The sequence below is a fragment of the Epinephelus moara genome, chromosome 22 (genome assembly GCF_006386435.1).
Source record: "Epinephelus moara isolate mb chromosome 22, YSFRI_EMoa_1.0, whole genome shotgun sequence".
In the NCBI taxonomy this organism is placed as follows: domain Eukaryota; kingdom Metazoa; phylum Chordata; class Actinopteri; order Perciformes; family Serranidae; genus Epinephelus; species Epinephelus moara.
In genome coordinates, this window is record NC_065527.1 from 40,717,720 (window position 1) to 40,737,159 (window position 19,440).

General features: G+C 40.4%; 2 protein-coding genes across 3 annotated transcripts; both read right to left on the reverse strand.

The window, feature by feature from the left end:
- Positions 1–511: 511 nt before the first annotated feature.
- On the reverse strand, positions 512–4,038 carry LOC126383717 (trypsin-2-like). Its single transcript, XM_050034344.1, has 6 exons — positions 3,812–4,038; positions 3,383–3,533; positions 3,044–3,300; positions 2,772–2,908; positions 1,274–1,375; positions 512–722 (listed from the first exon to the last, which is right to left on the reverse strand). The coding sequence occupies exons 1-6, from the start codon at positions 3,849–3,851 to the stop codon at positions 675–677; spliced, it is 735 nt and encodes a 244-aa protein (XP_049890301.1). The 5' UTR covers positions 3,852–4,038; the 3' UTR covers positions 512–674.
- A 427-nt stretch (positions 4,039–4,465) lies between these two features.
- On the reverse strand, positions 4,466–19,203 carry lipea (lipase, hormone-sensitive a). 2 transcript variants are annotated; one of them, XM_050034322.1, is made up of 11 exons: positions 19,162–19,203; positions 15,900–16,147; positions 13,305–13,589; positions 12,961–13,051; positions 12,709–12,854; positions 12,424–12,609; positions 11,774–11,926; positions 11,391–11,535; positions 10,155–10,382; positions 7,592–7,983; positions 4,466–7,220 (listed from the first exon to the last, which is right to left on the reverse strand). In XM_050034322.1, exons 1-11 carry the CDS (start codon positions 19,169–19,171, stop codon positions 6,972–6,974), a joined length of 2,133 nt encoding a protein of 710 aa, XP_049890279.1. In that variant the 5' UTR covers positions 19,172–19,203; the 3' UTR covers positions 4,466–6,971. The 2 variants fall into 2 exon arrangements, with proteins under 2 accessions (XP_049890279.1, XP_049890280.1); XM_050034323.1 differs by lacking the exon at positions 19,162–19,203 and adding an exon at positions 18,679–19,076.
- Between the last annotated feature and the right edge of the window lie 237 nt (positions 19,204–19,440).

The following is a 19,440-nucleotide window of genomic DNA, read 5'->3' on the forward strand; positions in this document are numbered from 1 at the left end:
CGTTTCTTAACACTTTTTATCATTGCGTAATCCATCATGGTAAGCATTAAGTCTGCATTCACTTTGTTGTTGTGAGGTGATGCTGTTAAAGTGAATGAATTACATAACTAATACAAGGCCAGTTTCAAGAGTGTGCTAATAGATTCCCATACCATACAGAAAGAATTAGAACAATAGGTGTCTGGAACAGTAGGGAACAAATGAGATTTCTATAATATAAAATAATGTTCGCTTTGATGTAAAGTATATATGATTTGTTGTAAATTGGCTAAACATGCAAAACCTGGTAAGGCTGCTTAAAGGAGACAGAAAAGAGGTTAGTTTTGTTGTAAACTGGTGTGACCTCAAAGTAATGAGCTTTATGTTATCATTTTTATTATAACTTTTTAAAACTTTAACCAGGGTAGTTCAATGCTTTCCTCTTGAGGAACTCCCGCTACACACACTGTTATAGTAAAAGACTGATATAAAAAAATCCAAAGACAGATTATAGTTGTTACTCATGATAATATTTTACTGTCATTGTTAAAACACAATCCACAGACAGTCAAAGAAGTCGTGAACTGGTTAATAAAGCTGTATAAATATTGTCCTCATGTAATAAAGAGTCAGTGAGTTAACATGAAATGAACAGCAGCGGCAGACAGATTTGATCTCTCCTCTACAGACGGACTTCAGTGAGAGGCCATAGTGGAGTGGATCCAGTCAGTGAACTGGCAGACCTGTGGAGAATAATTTAATAGCGCAAATGAGATGAGATTCACCTAGTGTGGTTTAGAAATTATTGTGACACATGCAAGAAGAGTGTTGGAAGTCAGAGGGGACACATTGGCTACTTTAGGATGTTGCTCTCGGATAAATGTTTATATATAAATCAGGTATAATTAAGGTCAAAGATCTGAAGATACTTTCCTCAGATATTAAATTTTGAGTCAAAATTACCTTCAGGTATGACTCATTATGACACAACAGAGCTGAGCTTTGCAAAGGTTAGTTATCAATTAAGGCTCTCACTGCAGTACAGGAGTTTAAAGTTCAATTTAAATAATGGCATATAACCATCTGAACAACAATTCAATACATGATTCATTTCACAAAGCATGAGACAAACTCACAAAATCCTCAATAGATGGCAGTAAATAATGTCACCTTCAGAAGTGTTGTAGTTGGTTCTACTTCTCAACTAACAAAATGCCCGTGCAGGTTGGATCGTTTTAGATTTGTTAAAAGCTAAAGTAGTTACTTTTTACACAGACAACTTGAGTGCACCCACCTTGGCATAGACACCAGGACGATTCTCTTCAGCGCAGCCCCATCCCCAGGACACTACACCCTGGAGCTCTCCATTACACACCAGAGGGCCGCCAGAATCCCCCTGATGGAGAGAATCAAAAGAAAAAGCACTGTGTTAAACAATCACAACACTATTACAAAAATGTAATGAGAGTAATAGTTACGGTAAAAAGATGTAACAAAAAAGGAAGCAAAAAGATAAATATTGAGAGTGATGTTATGTCTTGTTATAATCACAAAATCTATTTGGTTACAGTTTATTTTTGACTGTGCGGACCTCCAAGCTCAAGAATGTATATGTGTTGAAATTCAGAGCACCTCCTCCTTCATTTCTTCTTCTGTGGTCTCTACTATAAATCTCTTTCACCCCTTCTTCTTTCCCATGCTGTCTGAGGGAGGTGGGTGCTATTTCCTCTGGTGCTCTGGCCCATTAATGATCCTTATCCGTCCCATTATTTCTTGTACTTAATGTCTGTCACAGCCTTTAGACACAGTGATTTCAACACACTGACACTTAAACATAGTTGTTTTGACAGTGAGTGCTGCTAGCTTAAAGCTCACTTCTGTTTTGTGTATTTTATGTGTGTAAGAGCTGGAGCAGGCAGGACAAAGGTTATATAAAGGTTCTGTTTTCAGTTTTGTTCGTCCCGTATTTTACTGTATATTAATATGTTATTCCATTGTTAACAATTTGCAGTGGCTGTCCTGTACAATCCTTCTGTGGGAGGGAAACCCAATCACCAAACAAATGTTGGCCCTGTACGTTTCTGCAAACCATAGATAGATTACATTTGTGCATTATTATGTAGTAACTCCACTGAAACTTTACTTTTATGACATTTCAACAGCACTGTGGTTAACATGGGGTTATGTTTCGGCACAAAAACTTGCATATGGTTGTGTGCTTTTAATTTTGGCTTAAAAACCCTGGATTTGGGGGCACCTACCCGGCATTAAACACAGCGATGTCTCCGTAAAAAAAAGACAACCACTTTTCATGGCACTGTCCCGAGGGTAGATAAAAAAAAGTGTGGGGGCTAAAAACAGCTGGAAAAACAGCGTTGGTTTGCTACAACACAACCGGTTTTGTTGTTTGTTGGTCTACAACAGCTCCTGATAACAGAATCAGCTTAAATACTACATCATTCTAGAAATGTTGATATGATACCTATTGGATGTGCAAATGTAACACATTCATGGTTTGCAGAAATGTACAATGCCAACATTTTCTTCTGGTGACTGGGCTGGGGAGCGGAGCTGGAGTGGGGAGTATAACTGGGTTGGAGGTTCTGTTCCCCATTTTGTTTGTCAGAATGGACTAAGGTGAACCATAAGGAGATCTCAGTGTCACGGCACGTCTCTCATTTGTCCAATACAATGCAGAAGTCCGTGACATGTAACTGAATTAAAACAAAAATCTAATTGACCGATTGTTTTATATATATTTGTCTTGTCTATATATTTCTGCTGTCATGTACCTGGCAGGAGTCCTTTCCTCCCTCCAGGAAGCCAGCGCAGAACATAGAGGAGGTGATCCTGTTGGGGTAGGAGCGCTCACAGTCCTCCTGAGGCAGGATGGGCAGATCCAGACAGTGCAGGCATTTCAAACAACCGACTGGATCACACAAACAGAATCAAGAGAGACATTTTAACCGGGCTCATCATCTTGACCCCTGCAGTCTGATCTTTGACCTGCGACACTGATAAAACTCTTCTCAGGTAATACACTCTTCTGTGATCCCAGACTTACAGGGGCTCTGGGTGGCTCCCCATCCAGAGACCAGACACTGGGTGCCTGCGGGGGCACAGCTGCGGGGCAGAGCGATGGGTTTGACGTACTGATTGATCTCCGCTGGCTCAGCAAGTTTGATCAGCATGATGTCATTGTTGATGGTGTAACGGTCGTACTCTGGGTGGGGGATGATGACGGCAGGAGCGATGAACTGCTCGGGGCCATCCTTGTAGCCGATGTGGTGCTCACCCAGACGCAGCTCAATATCCTCACCCCTGGAGGCAGAGTGGAAACATGGAGAGAGATGAAGTCATTTGAAAGTATGATGCGTTAGGAATAAATCAGTCCTGAACTTACTTATAGCAGTGTGCAGCAGTGACGACCCAGCGGTCATTGATCAGGGTTCCTCCGCAGTAGTGCCAGCCGTTGTTGAGTGACACCTGCCAGGGGACGGAGTGGTCCCTGCACTCGTAGCCGCCTACGATCTTATCGTCAAAGCCCAGGGCAGCTGTGCAGGTGGCAGCAAGAGAGGAGAAGGCACAGACACAGAACAAGTGTGTGAAATAATCAGAACACTCCTGTCAAATGGTTTTTTGCTTGTTATTTGAATCACCTATAAAGATTCTCATGGTCTGGCAAAGGTCATGACCCTGAAATATTACCATACACTTTGGAAGATGTGTAAAAATGAGCATACAAAAGAAAACTTCTATTCCAAACTCTTGAGAAAGTCCCTTTTAATCTATCTGGCAAAAGTGCAAAGGCTTTATTTCCACTCAGACTTACCACTGGTGCCCACCAACACGAGAAAAGCAAAGAGCAACATAATGGCTATGGTTTGGTTCGTCTGCAGACAGGAAGGTATCTCACTTTGCACCTCAAATTTAAAGTGTGTTTGCCCCCACCCCCCACGTTAACATCACTGACAGCTGATAGTGAGGAGGGACCAATAGAAGATGCTGAAGAAGAAACACGTCAAAAACATTACATGGGAACTCCGACAACTGTGACAACAGTGCAAACACTTAAGCCTTCATGAGGGATGGGAAATGTCAAGCTGTGTAAAATAACTTCTATTCAGACGTTACTCTGCCAGTGGGGTTAAGTGTTATAATGTTTGGGTTTGGAATGTGTTGCAATGTTATTCTACCAGTTATATAACCTGCAATACAAGTTTGTGTACAGTAATAATAGCAGTCGTCTATCCATGAAAACCCAAATAAACGTGTGTTTCTACACAACACATGCTCACACAACCACAATATATGAAATGGCTGATTAAATTACATTTCTGATTGTTACACATAATCTTAAGAGGGTCATGAGGTTTATCATTTGGCTGCACGGTACAGGTTGTGCTAACAGACGAGGTAACACTCTGCTCAGACCAGTCCTGGTTAATAATAATATGTCCAGAAGCTTCAAATAAGCACAGGCAATCTTTGCAGCTTTGATTTAATTCAAACTTTAAATATAACAACACAGTGTTAAATATTTATATGAACAAATATTAAGAATTAATTTACAGTATAACAAGTTGCTTTCATAACTCACATCCACATACTGCTGGTAAACACAAGGTAAAGGCCTCTTTATGGATCGGTTGTAAACACTTTACATACTGGATAAACCAGATCATATATTTAATGCAATAATAATAATAACAATAACAATAATATACAGTGCATCTCAAATTTTTTCCGTGTGCAAGTACACCTTTAATCCTGATCAGTTTGTGCAGTAATGTAGGGAAAGCTTTTCTTCATACTCTTCAGCAGCACTTTAAAGTCATAATCTTAAAGATCTGTATTTAAATAAATGTCTGTTAAGTCAGTTCTCAACCTGGGGTCCTTGAGGGAGTTTCAGAGGGTCCCCAGAAAAATGGGGAATAGCTTATTTTCACTATTTAATTCACTACAGAAGTGAGCCCAATGAAAGTAAGAGTCATAACAATGACTATTCTGATTGTAGGTTTCACCTCCTCCACAGTTACCTCCTCAAATGTAGATGACAACTATAGAATTCTGGGCTTAATCTTATCCAACGAAACAAAATCTTATCAAAAAAGGGTCCATGACCTGATGTGTGTCAATTTAAGGGTCCTTGACATGTAAAAGGTTGACAGCCACAGTGTTAGGTCTCTATCTATTGTTGAATGAGGTAACACAATGGCATGCTGATGGGCGGCCTCACATTTGCAGTAATATGAACTGGGTATTTGTGGTGTCACTCCCAGGAAAAATCACAAGGGCCGCATAGTCACTAATAATTCGCTCTAGCACACACCAAAACATACACACACTGTGCTGTGGTGACCCTTTCATCTTGCCAGCTGCAGGGCTTGTAAAACAAGCTGATACAAAGAATTCACCTTTCTGGTTACAAGCTTTCAGGCCTTTACACACCGGGGACGTTTCTTTTGTGCAATTATGAGGAATGAAGTCAATTTTCAGAGCTTTTAAACAGCGATTTAAGGCATCTGTATTTATGAGGATGAGCAAACAACAACAAGGACACTCTGTAGTCCGAACCGAGATGGCAAACTTCACTGCTCCCTTCAACCTCGACAAAGGCAGCCCATAGAGTGCTGCAGGGATGACGGGTTTTTGTAAGCTGAGGAGGAAGTTAGTGTTGCCCTGTTTCCCTCGTCAAAAAGCCACTGGGATTTTTCATTGGATTTTGGATTATTGGAAAAAATGAGCTCTGTGGCAAATTTTATGATACTTTTACATTTTTTTCAGCAAGATAATCTCTACAAATGAACTTTTATGATTTTTGAAGTGAAAATTCAATCACCTTAAGGTTAAATAGAACTACAATACAGCTGCATGATTTATTTATTTATTTTTTTAAGATATGTTTTGGGGCATTCAGGCGAGACTGTAAAGCTGCATTCAGTGTGATGTCGCTCTGTAGTCTCATTGAGACACGGTCAATTTTATCACACCTGAAGGCCTAAAATTCACATCAGGCATCTAACCAGAAACCCATTCAAAAAACCACCTGACTTTGAGACGAGGGAACCATGAGTCAGGTAAAATGCTAACTTATTTTCGGGTTTTAGGACTCATTCCTGCAGCACTCAATGCCAGATACACCTTCTCCGCTCTCACCTTTCACAATAAAAGCTCTAGATATATACACTGTGTAACTGTTTACCAGGAGGAACTCAAATTCACCCAGAGCAACTCGCTTAGAGGAAACTCAATAAATAGCATACAGTAACTTATAGACTATACAGCAACTTACAGTACAGACCGCCAGACGCTGCTCTGGGTCAACAGATCCTGGCAGTTGTCACATTCCCATCGCTACCAGCGAATATATTCTCATCAAAAGCTTTAATTAAACAAGTGTCGCAAATTTGCATCATTGCAGGTATGAATAGTTTTTTTTTTCATCACGCCCCTGGTGTGTAAAGGCCCTTAGTCTGCAAACAAACACACTGTAGTTAGCACTTATCTCCACAACTGACCGAAGCAGAGATCTTCAAAACTGCAACTTTAAATTCAAGGCACGACAGCTCCCATTACTGATATCTCTTAGTTAAGAAATTACTGCAAGGGCTGGTTATGGTGAAGTTTCTGTCAGTCTGTAATATTCTCAATGTGCGTTTGATCTGAATCTTGAACATGTAAATCTTGTTAGAAAAATACTTGGGTTATATCCTCTTTTGTCATAGTGTAGGATGATGTTAAAGCTGGTTATAGAAGGTTTTAGAGGCTCTCTTGATCATTGTCGCCTACAGAAAATGTGCAGTACAGATTTCAAGTGCAGCGTCCCTAAGCCTCTTCTAGTTTTACAGTTTTTGTTGCGTTCTCATAATTCTCCTTGACTTGTTTCCTTTTCTATTTATTGCATCTCCCACATCAGATGTCGTTTTCTTTCATGAGCAACAAAGTCCCATGAATGACACCATAAATCAGCCGGATGGATTGCTACTCTGTCAAGTCTCTTCGCTTCTTTGCTTTGGACGTTTGCGAAGAGCAGGCGTCCCATTTTCTTGCTGAAAAATCTTCCTCATTTGCTCCACACAGATCGATGCAGCGACCTCTGTCTCCTTGGCGAGCTGTGATAGGCTGAGGAAGCCATGAGGCAGGTCCTCCACCACCGTCAGGCTCACAGGCTGGCCCATGTCTCGCAGCTTTTTGGCAAACATCACAGAGTCATCCAGCAAGGCATCCAGAGCAGAGGCCTGTGAGACACATGGACGAATCAGGAGCAAGGACTTAAAAAAAATTCTACTGATATATTTGCAATAAGCTAATATCAATTAAGTCATTATTACTGGTTACGTTGATCAGCCTATGACGCCAGCACAGATATGTTGTTGTCATTTTATACAAATCTAAAAGCCTGGATCCAGATCTCAGAATTGATGCCCACATCTCAGATTGATTCAGCGATTCAAACTCAATCAATTAAGAGAAAATGGCATCTGATCCTGATTGTCAGGCTAATAATCTTACTTATTGCCCCTATAATTTCATCATGAACTTTGGAAATTTATAAGAAATCTAAACTGTTGCCCGTTCAACCTCCCTCAGTTCCTCTTCCCTCTCTTACCACTATGTGTACAGGCGGCAGGCCTCTCAGCAGGTTGTTTGGAGCCAGCAGGGGCGACACAAATGGGTTCTTTATAATGGGGCATGAAGTTGGGCTAATGACAGCCAGGCACTCGGAGCGCAGAGGCTCAAATCCGTCCGGGTAATCCACCTGACTTCCACAGTTTGGTGTGGAGGTGTGAGTGGATGTCCTCTGAGTTTCGTTGCTCTGAGACTTCCTCTGCATCAATGACAGTGAGCGTGCTCCACCTGGAGCCCGCATGGGCTCCAGAAAGGACTGGATCCAGTTGGAGGCTCCCTGGGTGAGATCATTGAGCAGCACAGCAGTGTCTCTGCCCAGAGCGCTCAGACTGCCGCTTCCAAATGTCGGCCGCACCGTCTGACAGTCTACACCTGGAGAGAGATGATGGGATGTTGAGTGAGGGATGAAATGCATCAGAAAAAAAGACACCTGAAAGGAAAAAGGCAAGATAAATGTGTCTCTTGAGGATGTAATTGTGGCTTTTGTATGTTGTAAGTTTTTCTGTTCTTACTGTAGATGTCTCAAGCACAGATGGTTTTAGATGTGCTGTATCAGTTTAATTTTGTCGTTAGTCACAGAGGCAAAGGATAATTTACAGCCTGAATGGGTGAAGATGGTGAAATATCAGTGGCTATGAAAGAGTTTAAAGAAATAAACTGAAAAGAAGAAAGCAGAGTGAAAAATCGAAAACAGTTTCTACTTTAATGTCCTTCAAGGGAGCTCGGCAAAAAATCCAGATGATTACTTTCTCCTCCTATACAGTATATACACAGTTCACAAGGCAACGAGATGCTGTCATTACTTGAGCTGTCACCATTCAAGCTGTATTCATACAGAGGCTTCTGGCCCTGTGGTCAAGGAGCTTCTATTTTGTTACTGAACATAATGTCTTATTTTATAAAGGATTCATCATTTGAAGAGTGTACAGTATAACAAGGCACTTTTATAGCTACATGTAGCTAGTCATTATGTGAGGGTCACATTATCAGGCAATACAGAATAGGGATTGGCTATATAACAGCATATACTGTGAGACGGTAGAAATGTGGCCATTGGTAAAGATTATTCAATACCATTTCTACTCCAGGAGCTAGTAAGGGCAGGCTATGTAGCAAATCGGGGACAAATTTAATATGAAAACGGTGTGCACTGTTTTGCTACCGTCTCCAAGTTGAAAGACATGTTTCATTGAAACAGTGTGAATGATGTCCAGCAGGCTTTAAGGTACGTTTTCTTTGGTTTGGTGGTTGTGTGAAAGGTGTCAGCCAATCAGCAGCAACATGTATATAATTCAAATTCAGGTGGATCTTGTGTACATATAGTTTTTGTTTTTATTTCACACTTGCTTTGGCAATGTAAACACATATTTCCCATGCCAATAAAGTCCCTTTGAAGTGAACTGAATAAAGCCCCACCATATTAAAAGGCAGTGCGGTTGCATAACACGACAGGGTGCTCAACACATCACTGTTCCTGTTTAAATAAACGTTTTGCTACATTTTGTCATGATCTTAAGTTTCTCGTGTGATCTCGTGAATCAAGCTACCTCGCAAGGTAACAGGATTTGAGCAGATATAGAGGAAGAGATTCATATAGTAAATACAGAAATGTGTAACAGTTGAAATAATTGTTGTCAGGAACCTTAAAGCTCCCACTTTGAAAGACTTTTAGCGTCCCTATGATTGAGTCTTTTGTTTTTCACCAAAGTGTTTTCTTGTTTGTATAGAAGGTTCAAATGAAATTAGAAAATAAATGTGATGAAGGAGTTATTTAAAACCATTTGTTAGCTGAATTCACAATTACTGTATCACGATATATGCTGTTACCATAATATAAAATTACACATACAGTGATGGAAGATTTTGGCCATAACGGCCACCCCTATTGCAGGACATTTAGACCAAACACAGAAATCTATCCACATTGATTTTTCTGCAAATGTTAAACCACAATCCTATTAACTTGCAGTAGGAAACAAAGCACTCTCTAATTCAAAATGACAGTAAGTTCACTGAGTGCAAATCTCTTGCATTTGATCTCCAACACCTGAGATATGAGTTAAGGAGTCACTGGCTCCAGGCTATCAAGGCATCAAAACTATATATGCTAAACAATGTCTCACCACTCAAAGTATTGGTTTGTGTCTCTCTATTCCAGAGAGATGTTTCCCTAAATAAAATTTTGTTGTTCTGTTCATGTATTCAGAGAGCTCAGAGACAGACATATCAGACATATCAGAGCCGTCCAGTGTTTACAGTGGTTTATGGTCAGACCTGCCAAACCTGTAAACCAACATGGAGCTGCAAAGTCAGATAATGGGCTAACAGAGACTTTATATTTAGCGCAGGAGTGATTATTGGTTTGACAGTCTACATGACAGCAGGTCGTTATTCGTTTTCATCTTCCTTTCCTCCCACATCATGTGGTTTATACACAATCCATCTGAGATTTGTTTTCCGTTCCAGTGGCGCCACAAAGTGCTCTTGTGTTAAATGATGCGTGAAACAGCACACGCCTACAGTAATGCTGTACGCTCACATACCTGCATAGGCATTGACGCACTTTGCAAGAACACCTAGAGGCAACAGCGGATCGATGAGTGTGAGCAGACGGGAGGGCGAGGCGTCAGTGGTGAGCAAGGTGGCGGGGTAGGCGGCCATGATGCCGTCGGGGACTCGAATGCCGCTGGTTATAGCCTTCATGGACACAGTGATGCAGAGATTTCCTCCTGCACTGTCACCGGCCAGACAGACCCGCTCTGCTGTGGAGCCTGAGACACACAGACAGAACTTTAAATAATTATGACAATTTCAACTAATTTAATAAAGAACAGAGATTTTATAGCAAGATGTCTGACAAATGTTTTTATCAAAATGAATTTAAATGTGTGCTGAAATTTTAGGATTTCCTGCTTTTCCATGTGTTTAATCAGTGTAAAATGAATGTCCTTAAATTAGGGACAGTTGGTTGGACAAAACAAGCAATCTGAAGATGTTTGGGCATTTGTGACATTTTACAAAGAAAACAATGGCTTAAAACATAATTAATAGATACATATAAAATAAAAATAATCATTAGTTGCAGCTCTAATACGATTAAACCTTTAATCCTATCACTTTTTCTACCTTGTCTGCATGTGACTGCATGTGGTAGACTCAAAAGGCGCTAGACAAGTGCAAATCTCTCCATTTACCATATGACGCATTCCCTGTTCTGATAACGCACAGATAACAATTCACATGCCATATTTCAGCACATAATGTGCCCCTCCTCCTGGGGGAAAACCAGTCATGCCACATATGAAACTGGCACATTTTGTACACGTTATCTACATCTGGAAAGAGAATACGAGGACAGTGTATAAATTCTCTATTGCTCTCTGTACAAAAAGCCATCTGCAGAGCTGCTTGTGTGAATATATTAGCACTGACATTTGCATTTACAATCCACACTTTCAGTTATATTTACACACACATTAATTTGCGTATATTTAAAGAAAATCCTCTCATATCAGGACAGTTGTTTATGCATCTTTACAATTTTATATCTTAGGTTTCTTATCTTTTATTTTAGGACAAAAAGTCTCTTCCTTTAACAAATCCAAAGCAGGTGCCAAAAATCAATTCCCATTCTGATAAATATACAGTTACTGACAATGACTTTATGTTCAACAGATATCGACAGATTTACATATTGATCTGTTAAAATGAAAGTCATGAATTCTCCCTGTTGGTTCACGTTAGTCGTGTGGTGTCTGAGTGTGATGCTGTACACATACCCAGCAGGTGACAGTTGTTCAGAGCCCAGCAGTAGGCGTAGAAACACTCCTCCAGAGCTCTGGGAAAGGGTGCTTCAGGCGACAGAGAGTAGTCCACAGAGAGGACAGGTACGTTCAGCTCCTTTGACCAATTCCGCAGATAATTCTGATCGATAAGAGGGCGGATAGAAAGCAGGATTAATAAATAAATAAATAAATAATGCTTATTGTCATTTCATATATACATTATGAAACACTTTGTGGGATTGAAAGATCTGGTGCTAAATATACTATTACTATAAAGGAATTAAGAGTGAAAGCACTCGTATTAACTACATGATAACTTTAAGAGATATCTAAAACAGATTAAGCTACAGCTAACACCAGCAGTGTGGGTGCAGTACCTCATGGGATTTGGAGGTCTGGGCCACAAAGCCACCTCCATGGAAGTGGATGAGCAGCCAGGGGGAGCGAGGCTGCTTCTGTACCCAGGGCAGATGGGCTGCGGAGATCGGGGGAGGATCGGTTCGAGATAAAGCTAGCAGCTCCTCACTCTCCTGAAAAGTTGGACGATAAGTCAAAATGTAATTAATAAGAAAGGACGAAGAAAATAATGATGAAGAAAATACAGGCAGAGCCTCTGCGGAAAAATACAACGCCACACACTTCTAGTGGTTCATAACTGATTATTGAGAGGGATTGCTTAATTTTATATGAGTATATATATAGTTGTTAATGCATACAATGCTAATACATCAATTGGGGCCTACTTGTACATTCATTTGTACAGTCTTATGTGTTAAATCTCTCACGCAACTGATTGATTGCAAATCTGAAAATTTTTGAGACTTTTTATAACAAGATATAAAGGGAGATCCCTTTGTCAAAATCAGATTACATATAAGCAGATTTCATCACAGGGTGGACAAAAAGATACAGGAAGTTCATGTACAAACGTCTGAACCTCATCACAGTGGATTAAAAGTCAAATGTCATTGCTCCATCTAGAACTATGTCTGGTCCTCATCCCTGTATTAGACCTGCGGAGCCTCACCTGTCCTTCTCGAAGCTCATGTGAGATCAGACGCATGTGGACTGGCCCGGGGCCCCAGTGGGCTATTGGAGGTGACACGGTGGCTGTCAGATTGGGGTCTGAGGCCAGTGGGAGGCGCAGAGTGACAGGAGGCACAGTCAGGGTGAAGTTCACCTGCACTGGGCAAGAGGCTATTCTGTTGAAGCCCTGTGCAGAGAAAGACATGCAAGGGATTGAGCAGTTAAAAGATTAAATAGGACTTAAGCTAATTTGAGAGCTTGTGAAAGAGTATTTGACCCTGCCTACTGTTATAAGGCCGGACTCTGTGAGGTTCCAGAAGGACTTCCAGAACTGCATGTCCAGGTTCTGGGTGATGCGTTCAAACTCAGCACCTCGAAGCTCTGGATCGATGACGTATTTCCCTGATGTGAGAAGGGAAAGGGCAGCTAAACCTGGAAGAGGAGGGATGATTTTAAAATGAACACATCTGAAAGACCACAACAGTACCATAACATCATGGACAAAACCAGACAAAGACAAAAGAAGAAGAAGACTAACCAAAGCCAGACTGGTGCTTTCCATATGTCTCTCCATATGAAACCATGCTTATGACAACGGTCTGAAGAAACGGACGTAGAGTTGGCGAGTACTGTGAAAGGAAACAATTGACAGTTATTAATGGGAGCACAAATATAAATCAGAATCTGACAAAATCAGAATACTGGTTATTGCAGGTTATTTGGGATATGATGTTTGACTACATATGGTGACTGGACAAGAAGTGTTCAGAATAATCAACAGGCTTGTATCCAAGTTACATGAATCACATTTTGGTGATAAAGCAAGTTTAGAGCGCTAAAATTGGACAAGTTGTATGAAATAAGTAAATTCTACTGGCTGACCTGAAAGCCCAGACAGCGGCCATAGAAACAAGCTTTGTGCATGGAGCTGTACTCCTGCACAAACCTGTTGCTCAGGTCCCTGTCCTGCAGGGAGTACAGCTGGCCGTAGCCATTGTCATTGATCAGCTGCTGGGCGAGGTGGAGCAGGGCTCGCAGTTGGCACAGAGCGCTGCAGTACGCCTCCATCTCTGAGGCGTTGTGCTCCGCCCTGAAGAAGGCACCGTTGTAATTAGAGGCAATGTAACGACCCTTGTGAATGATGTGCAAAAGGCAAGACAGCAAAACCTGAAAGACAGAAACAAAAAATTAATGTAGCTTCTGCTGGGAAGATAAAGATTCTGCATTTAAAAGACAAATCCAATGAAAAGACCAAAACTAGCAATGAATACTGAGTATAGTCTGAGCAGTCAAAGCTTGATATTGTGTAGCTTTCTCTGGCACAGAGCTCCATTGTTGTCCAAAAATGATTAAAAACAAAGAGCCACGCTGAGTGCCACAGACATGGAGGAGACAAACTGACACATTGTTAGTTTTGGTCTTTTAATGAGATTTTCGTCCAAAAGAGAAACACAGAATAACACCAGTCTAAAGCCAGGCTCAGACTGTAGGAGTTTTAAAATCCAAACCAATTTTGAAGACGGGCTGCATTACGCACATAAGGAGAAACTTCATGGATGTTCTGCTCTCTAATCTCAAACATGCACACATCATGATTTTAAAAAAAGGCTAATCACACAAGATATTATCAAGATTATCATACGAGAGGGAGACTGACTGCAACACTCTCTTGGTGTAATGTTAACAATGTTAACAAACCAGTCTGGATGAGAAAATGGTCCACATGGGTTGTGTATTTTTCAGCGAGAACTGGAGGTGAGATTTCAACTGTCATTTTCAACGTCTGTCAACAGAAGTGTGCTAGCAAATGTTAGCCTCACGGGCTAAAATAATTACCACTGCTTGGCAACACTGTCAGTTGCTCCACACTGATGTAATTATAACTGTAATCATCCAGATTTTAAATCCTAAATATCAAACATGTTTGAAATTACCGGGGCGGTCCTAATAAGCCTGTGAGCAGTTGGAGAGGTTTAAGACCAAATCTGCAAAAACTCTCACACCATCAGATAATCTAGGCCAAACATTGGTACCGACCAAGGTCCCAGACTGGATTGAATCTTGGATAAATCGGCCCAAATCCCCTCTAGTCTGAGCCTGCCAACAAAGTCAGTGAGATGGTTGCATTCATGTCACACTTCATTTGACAATATGTGCTGACTACAGGACTTGAAGGTGCTTAAAAAAATAGAATTTGACATGTTCAAAAAGATGCTTTGATTTGAAGGAGTAATTTTAATAATATATCAAAAAATTAGATTTTATCTTTAAAATAACTGAATTTGGTGTTTTGATATCTGACCATTTGATTGTCTACATAGGAAAGGTTCAGTAAAAGATGACCTTTAAATGAGTTGTTTCCTTCAACGTGCAACATGTCTGTATCAATTTTACCACGGCTGCAGCTAACAGTTATTGTCATTATTGACTAATCTGCTGATAATTTTCTCAGTTAATCAGTAAACATTTGTCGATACAAAGTCACAAAACAATGAAAAATGCCCTGTGTAAATTCCAACAGCCAAAGGTGATACCGTCAATTAGTGTTTTACCATACTGACAGTCCAAAAATCCAAAGCTACTCAGTTTATCACAATGTATGACAGAGAAAAGCCTTAAATTCTCACATTGACAAAGCAGGGAACCAGCACATGTTTCTGTCAAATGATCTACAAATTTTTGCAGCTCTATATTTTATTCTACACTGGAGCATGTCTTCACAAAACTGTCAAACTATAAAATGCCTTACATGATAAGTATCAATACTTGTTTTTCATTTAAAAGTTTGGCATAATAGGAAAAAAAGAGAAATATTCAAGTTTAACTATTGAGATTCTGAAGAAATGAAAATACAGCATTAAATCACCCACCACAAAATGCATGAAGACGCAGTTAAGTGTTTAAGTAATTTTTTTTAAGCAAACATATCTAACATTTGGTAGTTGCCATTTCCCCTGTGTGAATATTTGCTGACTTTTTTATTCTTCTACTATAATACGCTGAACTGTTTTGAGCTTCGAACTGTTGATCAAAATGATTTGGTGTGTCAGCTTTGGTTTTAACATTACATCATTCAATATATTCTGACATAAACCAAATGAATGGTAGATTAACAAAGAAAACAACTGATAACAAAAATAATCTGAAAATTTTATAATGATTTAAATGTTAGATGTAACACCTTTAAAACTCGGGGCGGCCTCTAGCTCAGCAAGTATTTGCCCCATGTAGACTGAGTTCCTTGCAGTAGCCTGGGTTCAATACTGACCTGTGGCCCTTTCCTGTCACTCCCTGGCAATAAGGCAACAAAAGCCCCCCCCAAAAATCTTTAAAACACTGCTGTCAACAAACTACAAGCTAAAATCAATCGGTAAATACACTTGTTTTTCTGTGTAACTCAATGTATAAAACAAAACAATCACAGCTTAAATATCAGTAGTGAGTGGAAACTGTTCCACTCAATGGGACGAGTCATACCTTGACCAGGGTGCGGTAGCCATTCCCAGGCGTTTGGGCGTCAAAGTCATAATGATGGAAGACGGTGGTGAAGCTGGCAATCACAGGCTCCAAGGCTCGGCCGTGCTCCTGAATCTGTCTCAAACATGTGACCAGGCGCTTGGCAACAGCACCGTACGCCGAATCAGAAGGCCCACACATAATGGCAATGTTTTCTTCACATACTGTCTCCAAGGTTGCGAACACAACCTTGTAATCCATATCTGAGGCTGAGAGAGAGAGAGAGATACAAGAGAATCATTCTTCAACCCCCTTTATATCTGCCTCTGTAGCTAACAACACATCAAACATGTGATGTGCACTGTAAAGCTCAAAGAGCGTCACCCAAAGAGTCAACACACAGATCTTAATGATCTCATCGCAACAATTATTGCTTTTGATGATTGTAGTGTTGTTATCTGCGTGGTCAAGGGTTGAAGTTCCACTAAAGCTTGAGGACACTTCTTTAAAATAAGGTCAGCTAAGAGTAGCTGAGGGTGATAGCATCAAGCACCGGAGACGATTTTAATCACAACAAAAACCAAGAGATCCAGAAGGGGCATAAACTCTAGGCTTCTGTACATGTGATTCCTCCTTTATGTCGATAAAAACACACAAAAAAGATGTAATGACTGGATGTCTTACTCAAAAAATATTGAAAACTTGTACATCAAGAGTCTGCTCCCTGTTCTCAGTAACTGACAAAGACTGAACATGAATAAACACATCATGTGCACTTTTTTAATTTGCATGTACTGCACATACCACCATGCAAATCAGCAAGCTAACAGGGATGAGCTCTAACTCATCTACTTGAACTTGATCAAACCTGGCAGAGAGACTGCATGTAAAATATAGAGGCAACGACAGGCTGGGATCAGTGTTTTATTTCCCCATCATTAGGGCTTAAATGGCATCTTTTATATTGAATTTTACTACATCCTTGGAATAACATTAGTCATACATGTTACCAAGTTACATTGAAGCCATTATATTTATGTTCGTGTGAACTCTAAACATGTTATGCAGTGTGGCTTTAAATGCTATAAAATGTGGAAGATGTCAACTCTGTCAACAGCAGACGTCAGCGTACATAGCCTGGAGCAAAAACTGAAATCAGGACATTATTCATGAACACTGGATGCTTTATTCCATTTTTGTACATGCTTGATTGTATTTTTTTATTCCTGCTTAACAGTCAGTGTCTCAGGTTTATGACAACAACAATATGTCAGCCATGTCACTACATGTTCTTTGAGCCATCTGCATTAAACATCAGATACTGATCAGGGCTGGGAAATATGGAGAAAATCATATCATAATATTTTTGACAAAACACCTCAACCATATTGAAGGGTTGTCTATCAGTGCTTTCACAAAATATCTGGGCAATGAGGTTTTTCCTCCTCCTCCTCCTCCTCCTCCTCCTCCTCCTCTTCCTTTATGACCTGCAGATATCTAGACTCATATCACAGTATCAATATAATATCGATATAAAGCCCACATTTTCATGCCACAAGTATCCACTAGTATGCATTTTAACACAAGCTGGGCTGTAGCCAGGAACAGACACCAACAAGATATCATATAAATGTCTTTAAATGCTCAGTTGTTTTATCTGATAATTGTATCTCCCATGTGATAAATATAAATACTGTGTATACTGTAGCATATCTATCTATCCCTTACTCTTTATTTACATTTATTAACATTTTTTTATATTGATTACATTACTGCTGACTGAAGTTTGTTGTTTCAATACATGTACTGCCCAATCACAATAAAAGTGAGTCATCAATTATCAGTCTAGGTGTCACAGAAGTCCACTATCAAGTTTCACTTTACAACATTTAAAGGGATAGTTTGGATCGGTACTTATCCATAGATAGTGTATTACATTCAGTAGAAGTCAGTCGGCACGCCCCCAGTTTGGAGAAGCAGGATGGAGTCGGACATGAAAGCTAGGCAATGTACAGCCATCTAAAAAACGTTCCATCTAAAAAAAATCTGTATCAGTTGAAGCGTACACTATATTGTGAGATTTTTACTGCTTTACCTTAATGTCAGACAGTGATTTCCAACTGGAAAATGAGGCCCTTAGGCTCTCTTCAAAGCCAGGCTCCATTGAGAAAAACAGTGATTTAACATCACTGAACACAGGAGCTGCTGGTCTACTACTATCTCAATCACTTAGTTAGTTTGTTTTGTTGTATGACTTTGGTGTTTCAAAGGGTTAGTTCGGATTCACTAAAGTCACACAATTATGCTAACTAACTAACTAACTGACTGAAGCAGTGGTAGACCAGCAGCTAAAATTACTGTTTTTTTTCAATGGTGGTTTTAACAAGAGCATTCATGGGGAACAGGCTGTCTGACGGAAAGGTAAAGTGGTAAATACTCTTAATATAGCATACATTTTAACTGAAATTGATTTTTTTAGGTGGCTGGAATATGTGTTGTTGCTGACCCCATCCACAGCAGTACATTGCTTAGCTTTCATGTCTGACTCCAGCCTGCTTTTCCAGACTGGGGGCGTGCCGACTGACATCTTCTGTAGGATATGTAATACACTAACTATGGCTAAGTACCACATACAAGCACACAAAAAATCCAAACGATCTCTTTAAACTACAACTACATTGCTAATTAAATTAACGGTTTAGCCCGGTGTCCTTTTTACTTATTCAGTCCATGAGCTTTCAGTTTCTGTTTTGCATAACTCAGGACTTAATTATCATTGTGTTCCGCTGCTGAATCTCACCATTTACCCCAAATAAAAAGGCTGTGTTGTCCTCAAGCAGCTCCTTTGAACCACCGACAGCTGTCAACTGACGTAGACCTGTCAACGGGCTCTCCTCTGTGACTGTCCAACACTGATATCAGTTTGCACCACAGATATCCGCTTCTCATGTTGTTAAAACGCCTCTCTCTCCAAGGATTAAGAGCGTTTTCAGCCTTGTTTCGCTAGCTTGTCTCCATTCCTTCACACAACCATTCCCACTGTAACAGCTACCGAGCACCGGTTAGCTACCGGTGACAACTTCACCCACAACACCACAAGTTGGAGGACTTTAAACTGTCGACCACCCTGTTGCTTCCCGTTTTAAGAGCGACGTAACAACGTTAAAAACACAACGACATTGTTTAATATTAGTCGCTGACATCCAGTGCCGCCATAAAACGCTTTAAATGTACCAAACGAGACAAATATGTGTACATGTATGTGTTTCATGACTCCACTCACCGAGCCGCATCCTCTTCCTTGATGTTTGTGTCAGACCGCCCGCAGAATGCTGGGTAACGTCATGTGGGCAAGGCGCGAGGCGCTGCGCGTGCACCGGCGAGGCTGTTAGCATGATGAATCAACAGGTAAGCTAGCACAGTGACAAGGAAGAAACAATGGTGGAAGCTAAGTATATTTGCTCGACTCAAGTACAATTTGAAGTAATCAGACTTTACTTGAGTATTTTCTATTCATTATACCTCATCTCCACCACTTTTTTGTTTTTACTTCACAACATTA